We start from the raw sequence: 12,237 nt of genomic DNA, 5'->3' as shown, positions 1-12,237 counted from the left end.
GTGCAGCCACCAATCAGCAGCTTCTGAGTCTCCATCCTTTTCAAGACAACAAAACAAATTAGATTATAGAACTATATGTAAAAGTTGTTTAAAACTACATGTTCTATCTAAATAATTAAAGGGACAGTCAACACCAGAATTTTTGTGTTTTAAAAGATAGATAATCCCTTAATTACCAATTCCCCAGTTTTGCATAACCAACAGAGTTATAGTTATACATGTTTTAGTATCTTGTATCTAAGCCTCAGCAGACTGCCCCCCTATTCCAGTTCTTTTGATAGACTTGCATTTTAGCCAATCAGTGCTGTCTCCATGGTAAATTCATGTGCATGAGCTCAATGTTATCTATATGAAACACGTGAACTAATGCCCTCTAGTGGTGAAAAACTATCAAAATGCATTTAGATTAGAGGCAGCCTTCAAGGTCTAAGAAATTAGCATATGAACCTCCTAGCTTTAGCTTTCAACTAAGAATACCAAGAGAACAAAGCGAAATTGGTGATAAAAGTAAATTGGAAAGTTGTTTAAAATGACATGCCCTATTTGAAACATGAAAGTTTTTTTTTTGGACTTGACTGTCCCTTTAAAGTGAAAGTAAATTCTAGCGTTTTACAAATGCTAGGATTGACTTTTGAAACAAATAAAGGGGACTTTCATTCATGAAGTATAAGATACTTCATGTAGAAAGCTACTTTATTTCTCTTGTTAAGTGTAGTCCACGGATCATCCATTACTTATGGGATATTCTCCTTCCCAACTGGAAGTTGCAAGAGGATCACCCACAGCAGAGCTGCTACATAGCTCCTCCCCTCACTGCCATATCCAGTCATTCTCTTGCAACTCTCAACTAAGATGGAGGTCGTAAGAGGACTGTGGTGTTTTATACTTAGTTTATTTCTTCAATCAAAAGTTTGTTATTTTTAAATGGTACCGGAGTGTACTGTTTATCTCAGGCAGTATTTGGAAGAAGAATCTGCCTGCGTTTTCTATGATCTTAGCAGAAGTAACTAAGATCCTTTGCTGTTCTCACATATTCTGAGGAGTGAGGTAACTTCAGAGGGGGAATAGCGTGCAGGTTTTCCTGCAATAAGGTATGTGCAGTTAAAATATTTTTCTAGGGATGGAATTTGCTAGAAAATGCTGCTGATACCAAAGTAATGTAAGTAAAGCCTTAAATGCAATGATAGCGACTGGTATCAGGCTTATTAATAGAGATGCATACTCTTATAAAAGTGTATTTTAAAACGTTTGCTGGCATGTTTAATCGTTTTTTATATATGTTTGGTGATAAAACTTATTGGGGCCTAGTTTTTTCCACATGGCTGGCTTGAATTTTGCCTAGAAACAGTTCCTTGAGGCTTTCCACTGTTGTAATATGAGTGGGAGGGGCCTATTTTAGCGCTGCAAAAATTACAGACACAGACATCCAGCTTCTTCTTGCATGTTCCAGGACTTCTCTGAAGGGCTCAAAAGGCTTCAAAAGTCGTATTGAGGGAGGTAAAAAGCCACAGTAGAGCTGTGGCAGTTGTTGTGACTGTTTAAAAAACGTTTTTGTCATTTGTTATTCCGTTTTTGGTATTAAGAGGTTAATCATCCATTTGCAAGTGGGTGCAATGCTCTGCTAACTTGTTACATACACTGTAAAAATTTCGTTAGTGTAACTGCCTTTTTTCACTGTTATTTCAAATTTGGATAAAATTTGTGTTTCTTAAAGGCGCAGTAACGTTTTTTATATTGCTTGTAAACTTGTTTTAAGTGTTTTCCAAGCTTGCTAGTCTCATTGCTAGTCTGTTTAAACATGTCTGATACAGAGGAACCTACTTGTTCATTATGTTTGAAAGCCATGGTGGAGCCCCATAGGAATTCTCCTATGGGGCTCCACCATGGCTTTCAAACATAATGAACAAGTAGGTTCCTCTGTGTACTAAATGTATTGATTTCACCTTAAACAGTAAAGATCAGTCTTTATCTATAAAAGAATTATCACCAGAGGGTTCTGTCGAGGGGGAAGTTATGCCGACTAACTCTCCCCACGTGTCAGACCCTTTGCCTCCCGCTCAGGGGACGCACGCTAATATGGCGCCAATTACATCAGGGATGCCCATAGCGATTACCTTGCAGGACATGGCTGCAATCATGAATAATACCCTGTCAGAGGTATTATCTAGATTGTCTGAATTAAGAGGCAAGCGCGATAGCTCTGGGGTTAGGAGAGATACAGAGCCAGCAATTGCTGTAAGAGCCATGTCTGATACTGCATCACAGTATGCAGAACATGAGGACAGAGAGCTTCAGTCTGTGGGTGACATCTCTGACTCGGGGAAACCTGATTCAGAGATTTCTAATTTTAAATTTAAGCTTGAGAACCTCCGTGTATTGCTTGGGGAGGTATTAGCTGCTCTGAATGACTGTAACACAGTTGCAATTTCAGAGAAATTGTGTAGGCTGGATAGATACTATGCGGTGCCGGTGTGTACTGACGTTTTTCCTATACCTAAAATGCTTACAGAAATTATTAGCAAGGAGTGGGATAGACCCGGTGTGCCTTTTTCCCCACCTCCTATATTTAGAAAAATGTTTCCAATAGACGCCACTACACGGGACTTATGGCAGACGGTCCCTAAGGTGGAGGGAGCAGTTTCTACTTTAGCAAAGCGTACCACTATCCCGGTTGAGGACAGTTGTGCTTTTTCAGATCCAATGGATAAAAAATTAGAGGGTTACCTTAAGAAAATGTTTATTCAACAAGGTTTTATTTTGCAGCCCCTTGCATGCATTGTGCCTGTCACTGCTGCGGCGGCATTCTGGTTTGAGGCCCTGGAAGAGGCCATCCATACAGCTCCATTGGAGGAAATTATTGACAAGCTTAGAACGCTTAAGCTAGCTAACTCATTTGTTTCTGATGCCATTGTTCATTTGACTAAACTAACGGCTAAGAATTCCGGATTCACCATCCAGGCGCGTAGGGCGCTATGGCTTAAATCCTGGTCAGCTGATGTGACTTCAAAGTCTAAGTTACTCAACATTCCTTTCAAGGGGCAGACCTTATTCGGGCCTGGCTTGAAGGAAATTATTGCTGACATTACTGGAGGCAAGGGTCATACCCTTCCTCAGGACAGGGCCAAATCAAAGGCCAAATAGTCTAATTTTCGCGCCTTTCGAAATTTCAAGGCAGGAGCAGCATCAACTTCCTCCGCTTCAAAACAAGAGGGAACTGTTGCTCATTCCAGACAGGTCTGGAAACCTAACCAGTCCTGGAACAAGGGCAAAGCCTGCTGCTGCCCCCAAGACAGCATGAAGGAACGGCCCCCTATCCGGAAACGGATCTAGTGGGGGGCAGACTTTCTCTCTTCGCCCAGGCGTGGGCAAAAGATGTTCAGGATCCCTGGGCGTTGGAGATCATATCTCAGGGATATCTTCTGGACTTCAAAGCTTCTCCTCCACAAGGGAGATTTCATCTTTCAAGGTTATCAGCAAACCTGATAAAGAAAGAGGCATTCCTAAGCTGTGTGCAAGACCTCCTAGTAATGGGAGTGATCCATCCAGTTCCGTGGACGGAACAGGGACAGGGGTTTTATTCAAATCTGTTTGTGGTTCCCAAGAAAGAGGGAACCTTCAGACCAATCTTGGATCTAAAGATCTTAAACAAATTCCTCAGAGTTCCATCTTTCAAAATGGAAACTATTCGGAACATCCTACCCATGATCCAAGAGGGTCAGTACATGACCACAGTGGACTTAAAGGATGCCTACCTTCACATACCGATTCACAAAGATCATCATCGTTTCCTAAGGTTTGCCTTTCTAGACAGGCATTACCAATTTGTAGCTCTTCCCTTCGGGTTGGCTACAGCCCCGAGAATTTTTACAAAGGTTCTGGGCTCACTTCTGGCGGTTCTAAGACCGCGAGGCATAGCGGTGGCTCCGTATCTAGACGACATCCTGATACACGTGTCAAGCTTTCAAATTGCCAAGTCTCATACAGAGATAGTTCTGGCATTTCTGAGGTCACATGGGTGGAAAGTGAAGGTGGAAAAGAGTTCTCTATCCCCACTCACAAGTAGAGATGAAAATTTACCAGGTTATCAAAACTTCTAAATGCTTGCCGTGTCCTTCATTCCATTCCACGTCCGTCAGTGGCTCAGTGCATGGAAGTAATCGGCTTAATGGTAGCGGCAATGGACATAGTGCCATTTGCGCGCCTGCATCTCAGACCGCTGCAATTATGCATGCTAAGTCAGTGGAATGGGGATTACTCAGATTTGTCCCCTCTACTAAATCTGGATCAAGAGACCAGAGATTCTCTTCTCTGGTGGCTATCTTGGGTCCATCTGTCCAAGGGTATGACCTTTTGCAGGCCAGATTGGACGATTGTAACAACAGATGCCAGCCTTCTAGGTTGGGGCGTAGTCTGGAACTCCCTGAAGGCTCAGGGATCGTGGACTCAGGAGGAGAAACTCCTCCCAATAAATATTCTGGAGTTAAGAGCAATATTCAATGATCTTCTGGCTTGGCCTCAGTTAGCAACCCTGAGGTTCATCAGATTTCAGTCGGACAACATCACGACTGTGGCTTACATCAATCATCAAGGGGGAACCAAGAGTTCCCTAGCGATGTTAGAAGTCTCAAAGATAATTCACTGGGCAGAGTCTCACTCTGGCCACCTGTCAGCGATCCACATCCCAGGCGTAGAGAACTGGGAGGCGGATTTTCTAAGTCGTCAGACTTTTCATCCGGGGGAGTGGGAACTCCATCCGGAGGTGTTTGCTCAACTGATCCATCGTTGGGGCAAACCAGAACTGGATCTCATGGCGTCTCGCCAGAACGCCAAGCTTCCTTGTTACGGATCCAGGTCCAGGGACCCGGGAGCGACGCTAAATAGATGCTCTAGCAGCTCCTTGGTTCTTCAACCTGGCTTATGTGTTTCCACTGTTTCCTCTGCTCCCTCGACTGATTGCCAAAATCAAGCAGGAGAGAGCATTGGTGATTCTGATAGCACCTGCGTGGCCACCCAGGACCTGGTATGCAGACCTAGTGGACATGTCATCCTTTCCACCATGGACTCTGCCTCTGAGGCAGGACCTTCTAATACAAGGTCCTTTCAATCATCCAAATCTAATTTCTCTGAGACTGACTGCATGGAGATTGAACGCTTGATTCTATCAAGGTGTGGCTTCTCCGAGTCAGTCATTGATACTTTAATACAGGCACGAAAGCCTGTCACCAGGAAAATCTACCATAAGATATGGCGTAAATATCTTTCTTGGTGTGAATCCAAGAATTACTCATGGAGTAAGGTTAGGATTCCTAGGATATTGTCTTTTCTCCAAGAGGGTTTGGACAAAGGATTATCAGCTAGTTCTTTAAAAGGACAGATTTCTGCTCTGTCTATTCTTTTGCACAAGCGTTTGGCAGAGGTTCCAGACGTCCAGGCATTTTGTCAGGCTTTGGTTAGAATTAAGCCTGTGTTTAAAACTGTTGCTCCCCCGTGGAGCTTAAACTTGGTTCTTAAAGTTCTTCAAGTAGTTCCGTTTGAACCCCTTCATTCCATTGATATTAAACTTTTATCTTGGAAAGTTCTGTTTTTGATGGCTATTTCCTTGGCTCGAAGAGTCTCTGAGTTATCTGCCTTACAATGTGATTCTCCTTATCTGATTTTTCATGCAGATAAGGTAGTTCTGTGTACCAAACCTGGGTTTTTACCTAAGGTGGTTTCTAACAAGAATATCAATCAAGAGATTGTTGTTCCATCATTGTGTCCTAATCCTTCTTCAAAGAAGGAAGGTCTCTTACATAATCTGGACGTAGTCCGTGCCTTGAAGTTTTACTTACAAGCTACTAAAGATTTTCGCCAAACATCTTCCCTGTTTGTCGTTTACTCTGGACAGAGGAGAGGTCAAAAAGCTTCGGCAACCTCTCTTTCCTTTTGGCTTCGGAGTATAATTCACTTAGCCTATGAGACTGCTGGACAGCAGCCCCCTGAAAGGATTACAGCTCATTCTACTAGAGCTGTGGGTTCCACCTGGGCCTTTAAAAATGAGGCCTCTGTTGAACAGATTTGCAAGGCTGCGACTTGGTCTTCGCTTCACACCTTTTCAAAATTTTACAAATTTGATACTTTTGCTTCTTCGGAGGCTGTTTTTGGGTTCTTCAGGCAGTGGTTCCTTCCATTTAATCCTGCCTTGTCCCTCCATTATCCTTGTACTTTAGCTTTGGTATTGGTATCCCATAAGTAATGGATGATCCGTGGACTGGATACACTTGACATGAGAAAACATAATTTATGCTTACCTGATAAATGTATTTCTCTTGCAGTGTATCCAGTCCACGGCCCGCCCTGTCCTTTTAAGGCAGGTCTAAATTTTAAATTAAACTACAGTCACTACTGCACCCTATGGGTTCTCCTTTCTCATCTTGTTTCGGTCGAATGACTGGATATGGCAGTGAGGGGAGGAGCTATGTAGCAGCTCTGCTGTAGGTGATCCTCTTGCAACTTCCTGTTGGGAAGGAGAATATCCCATAAGTAATGGATGATCCGTGGACGTGATACACTACAAGAGAAATAAATTTATCAGGTAAGCATAAATTATGTTTTGTTTTAACCGATCGCCGTTCTTAGCTGCTACAGCAGCACACGGCTAAAAAAAGTTTTTGATAAGAGTTGCTGTTTTTACCTCTTAGCCAATAGCCATGTGGTAAATCCGGCTCCCATGGGCGCCAAGCCAGATTTACCACACGGCTATTGGCAAAGAGGTGAAAACGTCACCTCTTAGCAAAAATGTTTTTTAACCGTGGGCTGCTGTAGCAGCTAAAAATGGCAATCGGTTAAAAGGAATAAAGGAGCTTTCTACATGAAGTATCTTATACTTCATGAATGAAAGTCCCCTTTATTTGTTTCAAAAGTCAATCCTAGTGTTTGTAAAACCCTAGGATTTACTTCATTTTAAAGAAAAAATGTGGTTTTTATGCACTTTAAGGGGTTAATGTGTTCCCAATTATCCATTTTACCTACTGTAGTGTATTCAGTTTCTTACAAATAGCCCCTCCACCTTTATTTTGTCATTTGAAACCGCTGCTTTTCCTGTTAAAACCTCCATCTTTACTGAAAATTTCAATACTGCAGTTACAGTAATGGTTACATAAAAGCTATTTAAACAAAATACATCTGAACAAATTAACCTCCAAAGTGGAGAGATAGATACCCCAGCCCTTTTTAAATGGTGTAACTGCAACAACTTTTTAATGCAATGAACTCCTAATGACTGATTACTTGAGTACACTATCCCTTGCGTAAGGAAGTTGGCCTCACTTATTTAGGTTGTGAATTAAATAATAAATATTTATATGGTGAGACCTTTTATTTGCTTACATTTCTTGCCATTATTAATACAAAGTTAAAAATGTAAATAAATAAACTAATTTATTGAAATAGTAAATATATATATGGCTATGTGAAAAAGAAACTCTGGCAAGAATTACATTTGCAGTCATATTGTTTATTTATGTAGCTTTCTAAACAGTAATATATATATATATATATATATATATATATATATATATATATATATATATATATATATATATATATATATATATATATATATATATATATATATCATTTTTCAGCCTGTCATTTAAAGAGACAGTAAAGTCAAAATTCCACTTTCATGATTTGAATAGAGCATGTAATTTTAAACAACTTTACAATTTACTTCTGTTATCAAATGTGTTTTGTTCTCTTGGAACACTTTGTTGAAGAATAAACTTAGGTGGGCTGACAGGACTCCAAGCGAGTGCACATATCTGTCTAGCAGTCTATGGCAGCAGTATTTGTAACATTTTTATAACATTTTATAACATTTTTAAAACAATGTTGCAAACACTACTTCCATAGTCTGCTACAGACACATGCACTCTCCTGGAATCCTAAGAGCCCATCTAGGTTTACTCTTCAACAATTTTTTCCAAGAGAACAAAACAAATTTGATAATAGAAGTGAATTGGAAAGTTGTTTAAAATTACATGCTCTATCCAAATCATGAAAGTTTAACTTTGACTTTACTGTCCCTTTAAAGAATCAAAATTTCTAGCTTTCTGCATTTATTTTCAATTAAACTTATTTAAATAAATAAATTTTTGTCTGTATTTATTGTAACTTTGACAGAATCGTGTTGATTTTTCTTGTAGAACATCAAAACTATTTTGGGATAGATGAAAACTTAGGACCAGTAGCTGCAAGTATTCGCAGAGAGAAAATCGAAGATGGCAGAGAAAAGGATACTTCTCAGTTTAATTACCGTGTTGCTTTTCGAACAAGTGAGGTAATAAAATTATTATTGTTTATTGTTGTTGTTTATTTGTAATTATTCTAATTATTGTAATAATACAAAACTTAATGGTTAAGAGGATGTTCTTACCAAAAATGCTGCTTTTAAACAAGTTAAAAATATTCTCCTGCATATGAAATATTCCCCTGCATATGAAATATTCCCCTGCATATGAAATATTCCCCTGCATATGAAAAGGCTGATTACAAAAACAGGAGCAAGCAGGAATCTGTAGACTTCAGTTTTCATTTGAAACTTTGGGGCTTGGTTAGGAGTCTGAAAAGCAGCATAATGTTATTTAAAAAACAAACAAAAAAAACTATAAATTGTTAGAAAAACACTCCCAGATGGGCTATATAAATGGATCATCTCCAAAACATTTATGCAGAGAAAAATCAGAAGAGAGAATTCAGACTTGTTACTGCAATAGACACTGCTAGCCACTGCTATATTGTTAGTAAAACTTGTTTTGCAATGTCTTATATCTTATCAGCTCTACAGATATATAGCAGGACTAGGCTTGTGAAGTCTGTGAGGTGCACGTCCCATTCTCAAAATGGAAAAACCTATTATATTCTCCCTTAAAAGGATACTGAATCCAATTTTTTTCTTTTGTGATTCAGATAGAGAATATAATTTAAAGCAACATTCTAATTTACTCCTATTATCAATTTTTGTTAGTTCTTTTAGTATCTTTATTTGAAAAAGCAGGAATGTAGGCTTACGAGCCGGCCCATCTTTGGTTCAGCACCTGGGTAGCACTTGCTAATTGGTGGCTAAATGTAGCTAAACTTTCCTGCTTTTTCAAATAAAGATACCAAGAGAGCAAAGAAAAAAATATAATAAGTGTAAATTATAAAGTTTCTTAAAATCGCATGCTCTATCTGAATCACAAAAGAAAAAAATTGAGTTCAGTGTCCCTTTAAAAAGGCAACAAATTTTGTGTGTTGTAAATTGTGCAAAAAAATTATGTTCTTAAATTTATTTAATTTTTTTTTTTTTAATTTATAGTTGTTTTTTTTCTTCATTTTTTAGAGTCATATATATGACTTTAAATGGCCCTAGGGACACTAAAGCTCAATTTTTTTTCATGATTCAGATAGAGAATACAATTTTAAACAACATTCCAATTTACTTCTATTTTCTAATTTGCTTCATTATTTAGATATACTTTGCGGAAGAAAAAGCAATGCCAATCACTCTAGGCATCTATGTGCAGCCACCAATTAGCAGCTACTTAACCTATCTAGATATGCATTTCAGCAAAGGTTATCAAGAGAATAAAGCAAAATTGATAATAGAAGTAAATTAGAAAGGTGTTTAAAATTGCATGCTCTTTCCAAATCATATAAGAAAAAATGTGGGTTTCATGTCCCTTTAAAGCACTTGTAGTGTGCACTGCAGTGTAAAATCATTAGGAACATAGAAATGATTTTCATCTTCCTTTAATTAAAGGGACACTGTACCCAAAATTTTTATTTCGTGATTCAGATTGAGCATGACATTTTAAGCAAATTTCTAATTTACTCCTATTATCAAATTTTCTTCATTCTCTTGGTATCTTTGTTTGAAATGCAAAAATGTAAGTTTAGATGCCGGCCCATTTTTGGTGAACAACCTGGGTTGTCCTTGCTGATTGGTGGATAAATTCATCCACCAATAAAAAAGTGCTGTCCAGAGTACTGAAACAAAAAAAAGCTTAGATGCCTTCTTTTTCAAATAATGATAGCAAGAGAACGAAGAAAAATTGATAATAGGAGTAAATTAGAAAGTTGCTTAAAATTGCATGCTCTTTCTGAATTACAAAAGAAAAAAATTGGGTTCAGTGTCCCTTTAAAAGTATATTATAGTTCCTAATTGTAAACTAAATAATTTTATTAGGAATATTATGGTGATTAATATTGTGCTATAATAAATTACCACTGTCTGTTGAACATTGAGTGTGATAACAGTCTACCAGATAGTAATAAGATATTTTCTATTTACTATATTGAATCATAGTAAAGACTGAGGGGGGGGGGGATTTATTGTTTAAATATTGACACTAGTTGTACCAAACGTGTTTTCATTTAATCTGCCAAATTACACAAGGCCAAGCCAGGACACATTTTGGAAGCCAAGATAAAATAGAATTGATCCTTTAATGTGATATGTTTTATTTTTCAATAATTCAAAATTAAACATTATTTTACTGCTTTCTTATGTCTTGTTTTTAGTTTTTATTTGATATATGGAACCTTGTTGCAAAAACATGGGAAAAACAAATTTGATAATTATTCTATAATTTTAAAGTATTCCAATTTTTTTTTGCTAATTTGCATATGTATTAAGCCATACATACTCAAGATGCTAACTTTTTTTTTAATACAGATTTTACTAATCCTATTTAATATATATATATATATATATATATATATATATATATATATATATATATATATATATATATATATATATATATATATATTAATATATAAACACACAATTGATGTCAAGCTTTATTTTTTATCTCTTTGTATTAAATTTGTTTAGGCTGTGTGTATATATATATATATATATATATATATATATATATATATATATATATATATATATATATATATATATATACACACTCCCCAATACACACATGTATACATTTTGTATATGTCAATTAATGACTTAAATTTAACTATAATGTTGCTTTCCACAGCTTACCACCCTCAGAGGAGCAATTTTAGAGGAGGCTGTTCCTTCCACAGCCAGACACGGTTCGGCAAGGGGCCTGCCTCACAAAGAGGTTCTGGAATATGTGATTCCGGAACTAAACATTCAGTGCCTGCGGCAAGCAGTAAACTCACCCAAAGTACCTGAACAGCTATTGAAGCTTGACGAACAAGGGGTATGTGTAAATATTTTTGCAAATTTAATATATTTAAAAAAAAAATTAACAATCACTGGAGTAGTGCTCTAATTTCAGTGTCATTAATAATGCTTAATAAACTTAGCAACTGACTAAATAAAACCCTGAAAACGTTTACCACTTGATTAAAGTGTACTTTTTAAAACGGAGAGTACCTTCCGGATTGAATTTGTTACATGAGGAGTATTTGAAGTGCACCCCAGCAGCTGGAGTGCTGGATCTTATTTGCCTATTTTATATATATGCTGTATATATATATATATATATATATATATATATATATACACATACACAAACACTGGATAATTCCCACGGATGGCATTCGTATCTCCCAGGATATCCAAAATGCAGGGACAAACAGGATTTAGTCAATCGCCTTTAATCGACAAGCAAAGGCTAGACACCAAACGTTTTGGCTCTCGCAGGAGACTTTGTCAATCAAAGCCAAACAGACATACAGTGCACCCCCAGAGCCCTCCTATATATACCAACCTACCCACAGTGAACCAATCAGACAGCCTAGGCAGTGCACACCCACCGCAATACTCACACCTGAAGCGCACACTGACAACAAGAGGCGGCCACAGATGACATTAGACCACACCCATCCCAATCAGAATGGACGCAACAGGTTGTCATGGAGACAGCCGTAAACAACAAGAGCACAGCTGATCTACATGACAACCTGTTGCATCCATTCCGATTGGGATGGGTGTGGTCTGATGTCATCTGTGTCTTGGAGACAGCCGTAAACAACAAGGGCACAGCTGATCTACACGACAGCGGAGAAGGCGTGTACACGCTGTCAGGCTGGTAGATTGATACAAGACCAAAAACAAGAAAGTGAACGTCACTCACAGTGATCATATTGAGTGCAAAAAAGACATAATATACAATCCATAAGGGACAGTTAATCAGTAAGGTATCATATCTACACAAAATAGCGCAAACACAACAAATCATGGGCAAACTAAGTATGCTGGGGTACCCTCTATACCCATACGGTATC

General features: G+C 38.0%; 1 protein-coding gene across 15 annotated transcripts in view; it reads left to right on the top strand.

The window, feature by feature from the left end:
• The window catches only part of SIPA1L2 (signal induced proliferation associated 1 like 2), a 730,143-nt gene that overhangs the window by 394,919 nt on the left and 322,987 nt on the right, over positions 1-12,237 (top strand). For all 15 annotated transcript variants that reach the window (XM_053711127.1, XM_053711126.1, XM_053711122.1 and 12 more), the window contains 2 exons: positions 8,187-8,320; positions 11,019-11,207. In XM_053711127.1, coding sequence (XP_053567102.1) covers positions 8,187-8,320; positions 11,019-11,207 — 323 coding nt within the window. The remainder of the gene's footprint in view (positions 1-8,186; positions 8,321-11,018; positions 11,208-12,237) is intronic.

This window comes from Bombina bombina, chromosome 4, assembly GCF_027579735.1.
Source record: "Bombina bombina isolate aBomBom1 chromosome 4, aBomBom1.pri, whole genome shotgun sequence".
In the NCBI taxonomy this organism is placed as follows: Eukaryota; Metazoa; Chordata; class Amphibia; order Anura; family Bombinatoridae; genus Bombina; species Bombina bombina.
Note: the sequence above shows the minus strand (reverse complement) of the source record. Positions and strands in the feature narration are given on the sequence as shown.